Below are 12,500 nucleotides of genomic sequence, written 5' to 3'. Positions count from 1 at the left end.
ATAATCTGTCATCTGCCTGCTCCAACTTGGCTGTCCTCCCGACAAGTGAAAACCGCTGGCGTCGTCCGAGCCATAAACACCATTATTGGCATTAATCCAACGCCTCACTTGCTCCTCATCTCTGCAGGTCGCAACAATAGGTCTGGCTCATCGAAAAACTGAAATATTCGGAGCTCTTACAAGTGAGTTCAAGCTACATTTTCAGAGTCAGGAAGTTGGAAATGGCAAGAAACCCAGCTTCCCGTCACCTTCTAAGTTGACAGCACGAGCAATGACCATTATCAGCCAGCAATGTTTTACTAGAGCAAAGGCGCTGGCGGGAACAGAAAGCTTTCCATCCAGCAACGTTTCTTTCTCAGCAAAAACAAATAAAAAGGAAAGGAACAAAAAAGGAGCCCCGCGCACCAGGGATTTGTCCATACCCGGTACCCAGGTGTGTACTCACACAGGCCACAGATTCCAGTACAAAGGCCACGGACAAGTGTCCCACTGAGATGCGGTCGCTTGCCCGGACCGCTGGGACGCGGACACCTCCGAAGAGCAGCCTGTGACGTTTATTTTTTATGAAAGAAAATCCGCAAAAATAGATAAGCTTGTCCCTTTAGCCTTTCGCCACAGATACGGGACAGATACGGGACAGATGCGGGATAGCTCCAGCCGTGACACAAACAAACAAACAAACACACAAACACCAAACGAGAGAGCTTGGAAGCTCAGGGCCCTACGCTATGCCTTTTTGCCTTGATGACTGTAGTATTGTTTCTTCTTCAGTCCAAAACAACAAGAGTCCAGAGTCAAACCATGCACAGCAACTAAAAGCCGCGAAGTCCGTTTCACGCGCGCGCGCGTGCGGGAAACGGCACATGCTACATGCATAACATCACGATGTACTACTACTACTACTACATGCATCATGAATGTCTGGAGTGGCCAAGGAATGCCACAGCGCGTAGGAACACGTGAACACTACAATGACCTAGACAAAAAAAAGCATAGGGATGTCATAAATTCTTTAAAAAAATCCTTTTTTTAAAGACATAACCTGGGATTCGAACCCGCACTATCGCGCGCCCTGCATGCATCCCCCGATACACTTTGCATACATACTAATTCTTCCAAGTTGTTTCACATTGTGATCTTGCATTTGAAAGCCCTATTTGAATATGCATTGTGGCCAGCCGTCTTTGATGGCACGGTACGGTAGGGGATAGGTACGGGACAGGTACGATCGAGGGTAATACGACACCGTCTCCCGTACCGTACCGTACCATCAAACACAGCTGGCCACATACAGCTGCCCGCAATATTCAAATAGGGCTTTCAAACGCAAGATATTAACGTGAAGCAACTTGGAAGAATGGGTATGAATGCGAAGTGTATGGGGGAATGCATGTAGGGCGATAGTGCGGGTTCGAATCCCAGGATATGCCTGGAAAAAAATAGGAAAATCGAAAAATTTATAACATCCTATGCTTTTTTGCCGTCAGATACGGATAGCGCCAGGCGTGACACAAACAAACAAACAAACAAACACACACACAAATACCAAATTAAAGCTGTGTGGACCCTGGCTAGCGCCAGACGTTACTGAAGTAACGACTTCTGCATAGCTACGGGAATGAACAGCTAGGCTGTGCTTGCCACCTCAGTGACCCTCCTCACCATGACGACGGAATCATATACCTACATGTAGTCATGACGACGTAATAGAACATACGCACAACCACCCTCTGCACAGTGTGCACAGGTAGTGAGGACAGTGTGATCTATGGTCACTAGCAAAGACTAATAGTGCTAAACACTGATGATGGTGCTAAACACTGATGGTGCTAAACACTGACCGTGTTGCTACTCACCTCTTTGTAGAAGAGTTCAGAATTGTCGTGTACGTTGTATGCCTTCATGAACGCATCACTGCCCACGAACAGGCAATCTCTGGCGCTGGCAGCCGGTTCTGAGCCGGGCGCAGCTGGTGAGGACATGTTCGTCGCCAACAGTGACGTGACACGCGCCTGCATGTCCAGCAGCCGATACTCTTGCCCACTGTCAGCAATGCCGCTCATGCGATTCTGACGCGCTGTCATGTCATGCACGAACACCTACAGCCATGGTGGCGGCGGCGGTGGCAGCAGAAGCAGCGAATAGAAGATTAGTGTGAACGCATACTCCTCATTCATCTAACATTTTCAATCCCCCCCCCCCCCCATCGTCTATACGAGAGAGCTTGGAAGCTCAGGGCCCTACGGTATGCTTTGTTGCCTAGCTCATCGTGCATGTTGTTAGAACTGATGGAAATGTTTTTTTCCTTTGATTAGCTACATTATTGTATTGCAAAAACGTTTCAATGAGTTACTGAAGTAACGTCTTCTGCATAGCTACGGGACCTGCGCTGACTCTGCCGATCACGGGCGTTCTGGAGTCGACGGGATGTCTGTCCTGACGTTTCCTGGGACCGGCGCTGACTCTGCCGATCACAGGCGTTCTGGAGTCGACGGAATGTCTGTCCTGACGTTTCCTGTGACCGGCGCTGACTCTGCCGGTCACGGGCATTTTGGAGTCGACGGGATCTCTCTTTCGACGTTTCCTGTGACCGGCGCTGACTCGCCCGTTCACGCTTATTGTTCTGGAGTCGACGGGATCTCTCTTCCGACGTTTCCTGTGACCGGCGCTGACTCGCCCGTTCACGCTTATTTTGGAGACGACGGGATCTCTCTTCCAAAGTATGTTTTTGCTGACGCATCCTATCACCTATTTGGCAACTAACGTCCATTCTAATTGCATTTCCTCCTCGTCTCCCTATTTCTTTCCAGAAAATCTCCCTATACATCAGGGAGTCGTATACATAATACGACGAATGTTGTGGCCAGCTGTTTGTGGCCAGCTGTGTTTGATGGTACGGTATGGTACGGGACAGATACGGGAGCCAGCAAATATTGTGGCCAGCTATTCGTGGCCAGCTGTGATTGATGGTACGGTACGATACGGGAGAGATACGGGATAGAGCCAGGCGTGACACAAACAAACAAACAAACAAACAAACAAATACCAAATTAAAGCTGTGTGGACCTTGGCTAGCGCCAGACGTTACTGAAGTAACGTCTTCTGCATCGCTACGGGAATTAATTGTGTCTATGCGGACGCGAGAAAACAAGACGGAAGTGAATACGAAAGAAACTCGCTACTAGCTGCAAGGCCTGCCTTCCACCGGCACTTATCCAGCCTTCGACCGACGGTGAACATTTACCAGGGTCCAGTACTGTTTGACGGCGAGAAGTACACCCCGGCGAAAGACTTCACTTCTAAGAACCACCAGGGAGGGCTGAAAGGTTCTGCTTCAACGACGGCAAGCTGCATCATAGATGCAGAAGAAGTGGCAGTGATTCAACCCTACATCAACAAGCTACATCCGAAACAAGACTGTCTCTTCCAGCGTGCTCAATGTGGTGCAGCTATGCATGTATCTCCTGATAACGAATGCTGGTTTATGTGTGCTGCGCTTTCGCATAACATGCTGGATGCCATGATGAAAACGCTGTCTCTCGCTGCTGGCTTGTCATGCGTATATACCAATCATCGTTTGCGAGCAACAAGCAATGTCCATATGAAGCGAAATGGTGTAGAAGACCACAAGATCTGTGCTGTAACAGGCCACAGAAATGTAGCATCCATGGCTCCTTACAATGTGATTACCCCAGCTGAAGCATGCTCTCTTGCAGATGCCATTGATATGAAGCCTCCAGTTTCACTGCCCCAGTCGTATGTCCCTGAGCCAGCGCAGAACGCCTACTCTTTTCAGCTTGGAACATGCTGTTGATTCTTTCCTGGAATTGTGATTTTTCTTTGGCTTTTCATTCTGTTTTCCAAAAAAGGAGTGACTACTGTCATTTTTCTTTGGCTTTTCGTGATGTTTTCTAAGAAGGAGTGGATACTGCTCATAGCAGCTACAGTGAAACCTGGTTAGGAAGAACACTTTGCAACATCATAATAATAAACAACATACATGTACTTTCCATTGGCATCAGTATTTCGCGTAAGTTTTTCGTCGCCTGTGTGGTGTGTTTCTCCACCAATGAGCGCGTACTATGATTATTTATCGCTGTTCTCACACTTTACCATTTTAGCAGCTTGCATATGCCAATGATATATGTGGAAAGCGCGCACTTGCGCCATTTCTGGTGTATAAGAATGATCATTCCTCAATCATCATCATTATCATCCTCTACTGATGAGCTCCGACAGGGAGCGAAACAGCTGTCTAGAGGCGTGGAGCAATATTATCTCTCAACGGAAGTGTCCTTGCTGGTGTCTGTATGGTTCGGCTGAAGAGCGCGTGGTTGTGATGAGTTGGGAATGCAATGAATTGAAAATATGGCCGAAAGCTCGGTCGCAATATTTAGTTCTGAAGTTTTAATGCGCCGTTAGTGGCAGAGCAGAGTGGACACGAAGAGTCGGTGAAGAAAGAAGGAGAGATGACAAGACGAGTCGGTGAAGAAGGAAGGAGAAAAGCAAGACACATCTGCAACATCTTTGTTTGATCAAACTGAGCTGAGCTGCTGATACGAAGCGTCGACCAAGCATCCCTGACTGGAGTGAATGCCCCAGCTGGCCTCTCGTTTGTCAGTGGTTGCTACTAGACCTGTTAGTATCACACTCAAGACTACAAGTTTCCTGGTGTGCATCGACATCGGCATCATTGGGGCCTCCCGCTGTCGATCCTGTTGACGGGCGGACAGGTCGGTGTGAATCCTGAACGGCAACCGAGCCTGTCACGTTGGGGGATCTCGGCGGTGAGTCTCGCCTTGCCTGCATACATGGACATTGCAACATCATAATAATTAGGGCTCAAACGGTCACGGTTTTACCCCTGACGGTTAACTGCTAAGCTAACGGTCGGTTAACCGGTTATAACCTATAAGCCACGGCAATCCTGCGGACTTTTTTTTAACCGTATATTTGACTATACTCTTTCAAAAAATGTACCCTATTCAGTACAACGCACACTTGTACATTCTCTTGCATGCTCATTCATACATACTCTCACACCAAGAGACCAGATATGACCGAGTTGACAGCCCAGAAATTGCGTCCGCGTGCGACAGCCCGCGAAAGTGCACACTTTGCAACGACCTGATACTTGAAAAATTGACTGAAAAGTTACTGCATAACCGTTATCTTTATCGGTTAACCGTTAATTCTTCGTAACCGGTCTGCAACCGGTTAATCGGACTAACTGTTTGAGCCCTAATAATAATAAACAACATACATGTACTTTCCATTGGCATCAGTATTTCGCGTAAGTTTTTCGTCGCCTGTGTGGTGTGTTTCTCCACCAATGAGCGCGTACTATGATTATTTATCGCTGTTCTCACACTTTACCATTTTAGCAGCTTGCATATGCCAATGATATATGTGGAAAGCGCGCACTTGCGCCATTTCTGGTGTATAAGAATGATCATTCCTCAATCATCATCATTATCATCCTCTACTGATGAGCTCCGACAGGGAGCGAAACAGCTGTCTAGAGGCGTGGAGCAATATTATCTCTCAACGGAAGTGTCCTTGCTGGTGTCTGTATGGTTCGGCTGAAGAGCGCGTGGTTGTGATGAGTTGGGAATGCAATGAATTGAAAATATGGCCGAAAGCTCGGTCGCAATATTTAGTTAGGAAGAACACTGATAAGACAAATGCGGTTTGCCTAAGCAGAACTAGTATTCGTACCTGTATTGGATAAACCCTGTGTATTCACTGGGTAAAACATATGGATAAGAAGAACTCCCGTTATTGCGAACAAATATCATCGGTCCCTTGGTGTTCGTCCTAAAGAGGTTTGACTGTACTTTCCTTCAAATTCATTCCATCAATTACTGAAAAATTCCGGAAAAATGCTACTGGTGAATATGGGCCAATAAAGGGTGGTGCATGCATACATGAAAAGTATGTGAGTGAGTCTCACCCTACAGTCTCACCCTACACTAGGCTACAGTAGACTCGTACGCCCAAGAACGCGGTTTCAGAGGGCCAGCCTAGCAAAGTTCTTATTTTTCAGCGCCCCAGGCTACGTTTTTATTTCGCGTTCTTACGCGTCCAACATGACCCGTGGCGCTCATGTACAATGCACGTTGCGCTACATGTACCGGTTGTACACTTTACATGCACGTGTAGTACTAGTATGTAGCGCTGCACTGGCCTGGGTGATGTTTTCGCGAGGACCCGACAAGAGTTTGTGGTTGCGGACTTATTTTTCGTGTAAATCTTGGACAAACGGCGAGGAGACAACAATTTGATAACCGCAATCAGTAATACAAGCTGGATCGACATTTGTGTACACTGTATTCATGTATTGTAAAACTGTGGAGACACTTGGAGTTCGTTCTTAAATCCAGGCTGGGGCGTTCTTGGATTTCCAGCCTGGACGTTCTTGGGCCCCACGTTCTTGGGCGTACGAATCTACTGTACGGATAGTGCATTGTGCAGGAGCTGAGTTTCAGGTTTTCTCTTCTGGTCTCCCCGCCCAACCCCTTTGAGGTTTCACGGAAGCCTGGTACTGCAACACAGTCATGTACTAACACTAACACTAACACTAACACTAGTGACAGACAGTGCAGCATGACTGTACCGGGTCCGTCATACAAGACGCTCTTACGGTCTTACCTTCCCACCCTCAGTGGCGCACGTTAGGCTCGGTCGCCGGCCGTCATACTTCCCTATCGTCACCAGTCCTGTGCGAATGCTATGGCGCAGTTTGAGCGACCAAATCGGCACGGCACTGGGCACATTGCTAACTGGTAGCTCGCCAGCCATCGTTACACCTAGCTAAGTACGGCCAGAGACAGAGTCGATGAGGCTCCGCTACTATCCAGTTCTACTGCACTCGAGTCACCTTCTCGGTGCTGATGTTGCTGCTGTTCTTCTACCGATGCTTTAGTCTGAGTCAGTACACGGTAGCTGCATCAATGTAGGACTCGGAAATCTGTTCAAGAGCACCGGCCTGGAGCTAAGGCACGAACACGGGCTCGAATAACCTTTCTGCTCACCTGCTCCTACTCATAGACTGGACGAGCAGCCCATTGTCATTGACAGACAGTGTTAGTACACTACAGTTTATTAGTTGTACCACAAAGCTCATCCACATTCGAGTATTCAAGATATCCTACTGGCTGATTTTCGAAGGCGAAACGACGTATTAAACCTAGTAGTACTAGTAGTACCTGGTAACTGTTGGATTCAATGGCACCACTGCAAGTCTGCATGCACTGATCATGCTGACTGGGCTAGAGAAGGAGCACTGCGGGTATCCCCGGGTACTCTATGTGAGTATGTCTATGATCTACAACTCAGCTCAGATCAAGAGTTCTGCCTTACAATGACTATGTAGTACATTACTAGTCATTAGGTATGTACATGACGATCTAGATCTACGTGATCACGTGACTGCATTGTTTTTTACCCGCCAAATCGGCAAATGTTTGAGCGTGCCGTGCCATGGCGCGGCACCATGCCACTCGCCCCGTGGCGAGGTCGCCATGGGGACAGCAAACGTCTAAGACCAGGCCGCAGGGCCAGGGTCCAGCTCCGGAGTCGGTCGAGTCGGATCGTAGAGTAGATCTACCGACCGTGGCGTGTCTTTTCACGATTTAGATTCCCGGTCTGGTCCTGACCATGCATGCAATGATGCATGCATGCAGCTCTGCAGGGAGTCGTGAACAATACTTGTCAATAGTGTGAAAGCCTCGACTCCCTGGCCCTGCCCCGGGCTGTAGGCCCTTGACCATGTGGACTGGTCATCGATCATCATCCTGAGTAGAGACATGACATGATACATGTACAATCATTTTCCCATTCCCAGACATCGATATCGATGAGAACGCTACTCTGCTGTTGTTTTACCGTGTTGACTGTTGTGTTGGGTTTTATTCCTTTAGTTTCTTTGGCTTGCCTTCTGTTCATATTTTGTGTTAGCAGAGTCTCACCAGTTCTGGAGTCAAGTTCTGAGCGCGGTCGCTAGTCTTCACACCTCCATGTCGAGCCGGCGCCACATCTCCAACTGTTGATTCCTGTAGCAGCAATGCCTTGCTGCCAGTGCCAGCTTACAGGGAAGTGTCACTGTCAGCGATGTGCTTGCAAGATTGCTAACACACCGTGTGTCGACGGACTGCTACCCAAGCCGAAACAACCCGTCAACCTGGAGAAATGACACTCATGGCGTTGGGACTGGAGCGACCTATCGCCACAGAGCAATGGTCTTGGTGATAGCGCTAGTTCCGGGACTCGTGTTACCAGCAGCCAGGTGGATGGTGTGGTTGGGATCACATCATTCTCAGCCTGCCGACCCTGACCCGGGTGTAGATTGGTGTGATCAACCCCCTCCCCTGCCTGGCTGAGGAGAGTGTACCCAAATAGTGAGAATTCCACGCAACGAAGAACTCGCGCTGAAACACGGGATTCGTTTTCAGCAGCACCATCGTCTTCACCAACAAAGCCAGGACATGCTGCCGCTGCTTCCGACAGCACCTCCAGTACACTTGGTGGTGAACCAGGACAATGCTGCGTCCAGTGCCTCTCAGGAGAGCGCCAACTCTGAACCTACTCTACACCTGAAGACGAACAGGAGATACCACCGATGCAGGGCATCGAGCAAGCAGTGCCAGATCAGGGACAAATCTCCATACTGTCATCATATGATGAGATCGTCCAGTGGCGGAAGCAGTTCTTTCGTATCCCGACGGGTTCCATTGGCAAGGCTTTTGTCAATAGTTTAGTTGCGGAGCTTCGACGGTTCACTGACTCTGCTGGCACTGACTGCATCGCTCTCTACCGGTTCTCCGTGCTTCCTTCTCTGATGCTGCAGTCAACCCGGCGCAACAGTAAACCGAAGAACAATACACTGCACTTGCAGCGGCGAATGGCATTGTGGCAAGCGAGGGATTTGGACTCATTAAATAAAGGGGAAGTTAAGGCAAAAATTAAAATTTCACCAGTTGTAGTCTTCGGGGTGCTGAGTCGAATGGTCTTGGTCCGAGAAAGCTGAGACGCTCCCTTCCTACTTGAATCCCAATCGAACTCGCGCACTTCCACTGAAACTGGGTGACTGCGCCCTACTAGATCGGGATTTGTATGCAAAATGTCACTAAAAGCGCCATTTCGTTCTTATAAAAGCACGGATGACCGCGATTGGCCCATATGTTGTGGTCTTTTGGACGCTGAGTCGACTGGTTTTGGTCCGAAAAGGCTGCGATGCAGCGTTCCTCCTTTATTCCCAATCGAACATGATTGAACAAGCGGTCACGTGCTCCTGCGTACACCAGTCAGCTGGTCACCGTGCCTGCATGGTACAACTTACTAGCCTGTTTGACCTTTTTTGGGTGCACTCCTGTCACTCGAGTTGAACCTTGGTGTGAAATTTGTCGCCTGCTGGCGTGATTTGGGCACCCAGGAGCACGTGACCACTTGTTCAACCATGTTCGATTGGGAATAAAGGAGGAACGCTGTATCGCAGACTTTTCGGACCAAAACCAGTCGACTCAGCGGCCAAAAGACTACAACATATGGGCCAATCGCGGTCATCAGTGCTTTTATAAGAACGAAATGGCGCTTTTAGTGACAATTTGTATACAAATCCCCATCTAGTAGGGCGCAGTCACCCAGTTTCGGTGAAAGTGCGCGAGTTTGATTGGGATTCAAGTAGTAAGGGAGCGTCTCAGCTTTCTCGGACCAAGACCATTCGACTCAGCACCCCGAAGACTACAACTGGTGAAATTTTAATTTTTGCCTTAACTTCCCCTTTAATGAGCGAAGGCCGCTGCCTGCAAGACTCGCTGTTTCGCCCTCGTGAGGGAGGCCGCAAGCGTGGTGAGGAAGATGCGGCTCGCCACTTCTCCGACCTCATGTGCCAGGGTCGTGTGCATGATGCACTTCGATGCCTGGATCCAGGCAGGCGTGGTGAAGTGGGTGGTGTGCCGCTAAACATCAACGATAATGTACCCCTCCGGGACGGTTCCTCTATTCCTTTAAAAGATGCGTTGCTCGACAAGCATCCGGAGGCTCAGCTACCACCTGCTGAATCCATGCTGCCTGGAGATGCCCCCCAGTGTTGACGACATACGATTCGATGGCCTCACTGCTGAGCTTCTTAAATCCGTGGTGATGCACTCGGAGGGGTCTGCAGGTCCGTCTGGGATGAATTCGGCCTGTTGGTGGCAGATGTGCTCCTCTTTTAAGGGGGCATCAACCAGTCTGTGCCAGGCTATTGCAGACCTCTCTCACCTTCTCACTACCCGTGTTCTTCCGGCTGACGGCCTGGTGCCATTTCTGGCATGCCAGTTGATTGCCCTTGATAAGCAGCCTGGCATACACCCTATTGGCGTGGGTGAGGTGCTCAGGCGAGTAGTATCCAAAGCTATTCTGCGCATCGCTTCGGCGGACGTGGAGGCAGCCTGCGGTTATCTTCAAAAATGCGCTGGATCACCAGGTGGCATTGAAGCAGCAGTGCATGCGATGCAAGACATTTGCAACGAATCGTCCGCTGAGGGAGTGGATGCCTGTAACGCATTCAATCGCTTTTAAACCGACAAGCAGCTCTGCATGTTGTCCAGCGCCTCTGTCCAGCATTATACACCATTCTTCGGAACTCCTATCAGTCGGAGGCACGTCTGTTTGTCTCTGGCGGTGGGGAGATTTCGTCAAAAGAGGGTACAACCCAGGGAGACCTGCTGTCCATGGCATGTTATGCATTGGCCACACTCCCATCATTCGGCATTTACAACAGCAACATGACAACGTTAGGCAGGTGTAAGGAGTTGCGTCAACTAGTGAAGTTTGCCAACACCGAGCCACATGTAGCATATGCTGCTTTGACACACGGCTTGCGAGGGCGTTGGGTGTACTTGTTCCGGACTGTTCCTGTCCCAGAGGGTTCCATCTCTGCTCTTGATAGAATTATTAAATCTGAGTTTCTACCAGCTGGCCGTGTTGCATTCACTGAGGATGACTTAGCCATGCTGAGGCTGCCGACACGACTTGGTGGAATAGCCATTCCATACTTCCGCAGCATGAGCCAGACGGAGCGAGACGCCTCCAGAGCGGTGACAGCGCCTCAAGTAGATGAAATAGTGAACCAGAATGATTCGCTTTGGACCCGGCAAGACCCAGAACGTGTCCGAGAAGCTGCCGCGGATCCAAAGAAGCGTTCCTTCATCCAGCGGGGAACTGCGGATGATTCCGAGTTCAGGCGGCTGCAACAATCAGCATCAGCAGATATGGCCCATCGTCTGGAGCATTTGTCTTCCAGTGGTGTCTCCAGCTGGCTGAATACGCTGCCATTGAGAGACCATGGATATCATCTGTCCAAAGGATACTTTTGGCATTGCGACATGACTGGGCACTGGCTGACGTGCCCAATGCATGCTCTTGCGGCAAGCCCTTTAGTTCTGCTCCTGCCATGTCCTGCCCCACCGGTGGTTTCCCTACGATACGGCACAACGAAGTCCGAGATATTGTTGCTGATCTGCTCACAGAGTTTTGCTCACATGTTGCGATTGAGCCGCAGCTGGCTCCGATTTCGGGGGAGGTATTTGTATCAGCCTCAACCAACACGGCCCACGATGCTCGTGCCGATATCCGGGCTCAAGGGCTTTGGACTCGGGCACAGAATGCCTTTCTGGATGTGCGTGTTTTCCATCCCGATGCTCCATCCTATTCCACCAGACCACTCGACAAACTTCCGGTGGAACATGAGAAGAGAAAGAAGTCAGAGTACGCCGAGCGTATCATCAACATGGATCGTGCCTCTGTGATCTCATTTCGAAAGGAGACAACAAGTTGTGTGCCGACTCTGCCGAGACAATGACCTACGTCCGGTATCGGCTGACGTTTGCTTTGCTGCGATCATGTGCGTTCGCGGTGCCCGTTCATCGTACCATCGTACCACCGCAAATGCCTTGCGGGACCTGGCAATCAGTGCTGAGGGCCGGTTATGAGGGAAGGCAACTGGATCCATACTGTGGGGTGTGTGTTGTACGGGTTCTAATAGCATTTATGTTGCATTTACATTGCATTTCTAATGGGAACTTGGTTTCCACGCCTAGCAACTTTTTTCATGATTACTTTCTTGTATAAAATTGTTCTCTTTCTTTTCGTGTTGTGTTCTAATCCTTCATGATGGTATATTGGATTGTATTCTATTTGCCCGTAAACGAGGCCTGCCATTCCCAGGAGTGGGAAGAGGAAGGAAAGCAAAAACTGCAACACAAGCACACTACTACTAGTAGTAGTACGTCGCTGGGTCTGTTGGTTACACTTACGACGGAAGTTACGTAGTTGTTACACTTTACAGCAGTGCCAGTGCCAGTGGTTATGCCTGATGCCATCACCTAGTACCCAGGGTACCTGGTCACTCCAACTCCAAGACATCACTCCAACAGCAGTGATCAGGCATCATGCCGGGTCATTCTGTACTGTAGTCTGTAGTCTAGATGCATGGTAGACTGACAAGACTAGTGAGT

The 12,500-nt window shown here is 49.4% G+C and overlaps 1 protein-coding gene across 2 annotated transcripts in view; it reads right to left on the bottom strand.

Moving 5' to 3' along the window:
- Positions 1 to 7,275, bottom strand: part of LOC135804752 (Bardet-Biedl syndrome 2 protein homolog) — a 34,635-nt gene extending 27,360 nt beyond the window's left edge. Inside the window, exons 1-2 of one of the 2 annotated variants that reach the window (XR_010551079.1) lie at positions 6,652 to 7,275; positions 1,857 to 2,099 (exon numbers count right to left, since the gene is read on the bottom strand). Coding sequence is in view for 1 of the 2 variants with exons in the window: in XM_065318706.1 (XP_065174778.1) it covers positions 1,857 to 2,099; positions 6,652 to 6,801 (393 nt within the window). In the remaining variant the exon portion in view is untranslated. The remainder of the gene's footprint in view (positions 1 to 1,856; positions 2,100 to 6,651) is intronic. The other variant, XM_065318706.1, reaches the window with a different exon arrangement.
- Positions 7,276 to 12,500: the final 5,225 nt, after the last annotated feature.

This window comes from Sycon ciliatum, chromosome 1 (genome assembly GCF_964019385.1).
Source record: "Sycon ciliatum chromosome 1, ocSycCili1.1, whole genome shotgun sequence".
NCBI lineage: Eukaryota > Metazoa > Porifera > Calcarea > Leucosolenida > Sycettidae > Sycon > Sycon ciliatum.
The sequence above is the reverse complement of the archived record's forward strand: the minus strand, read 5'-3'. Positions and strand labels throughout refer to the sequence as shown.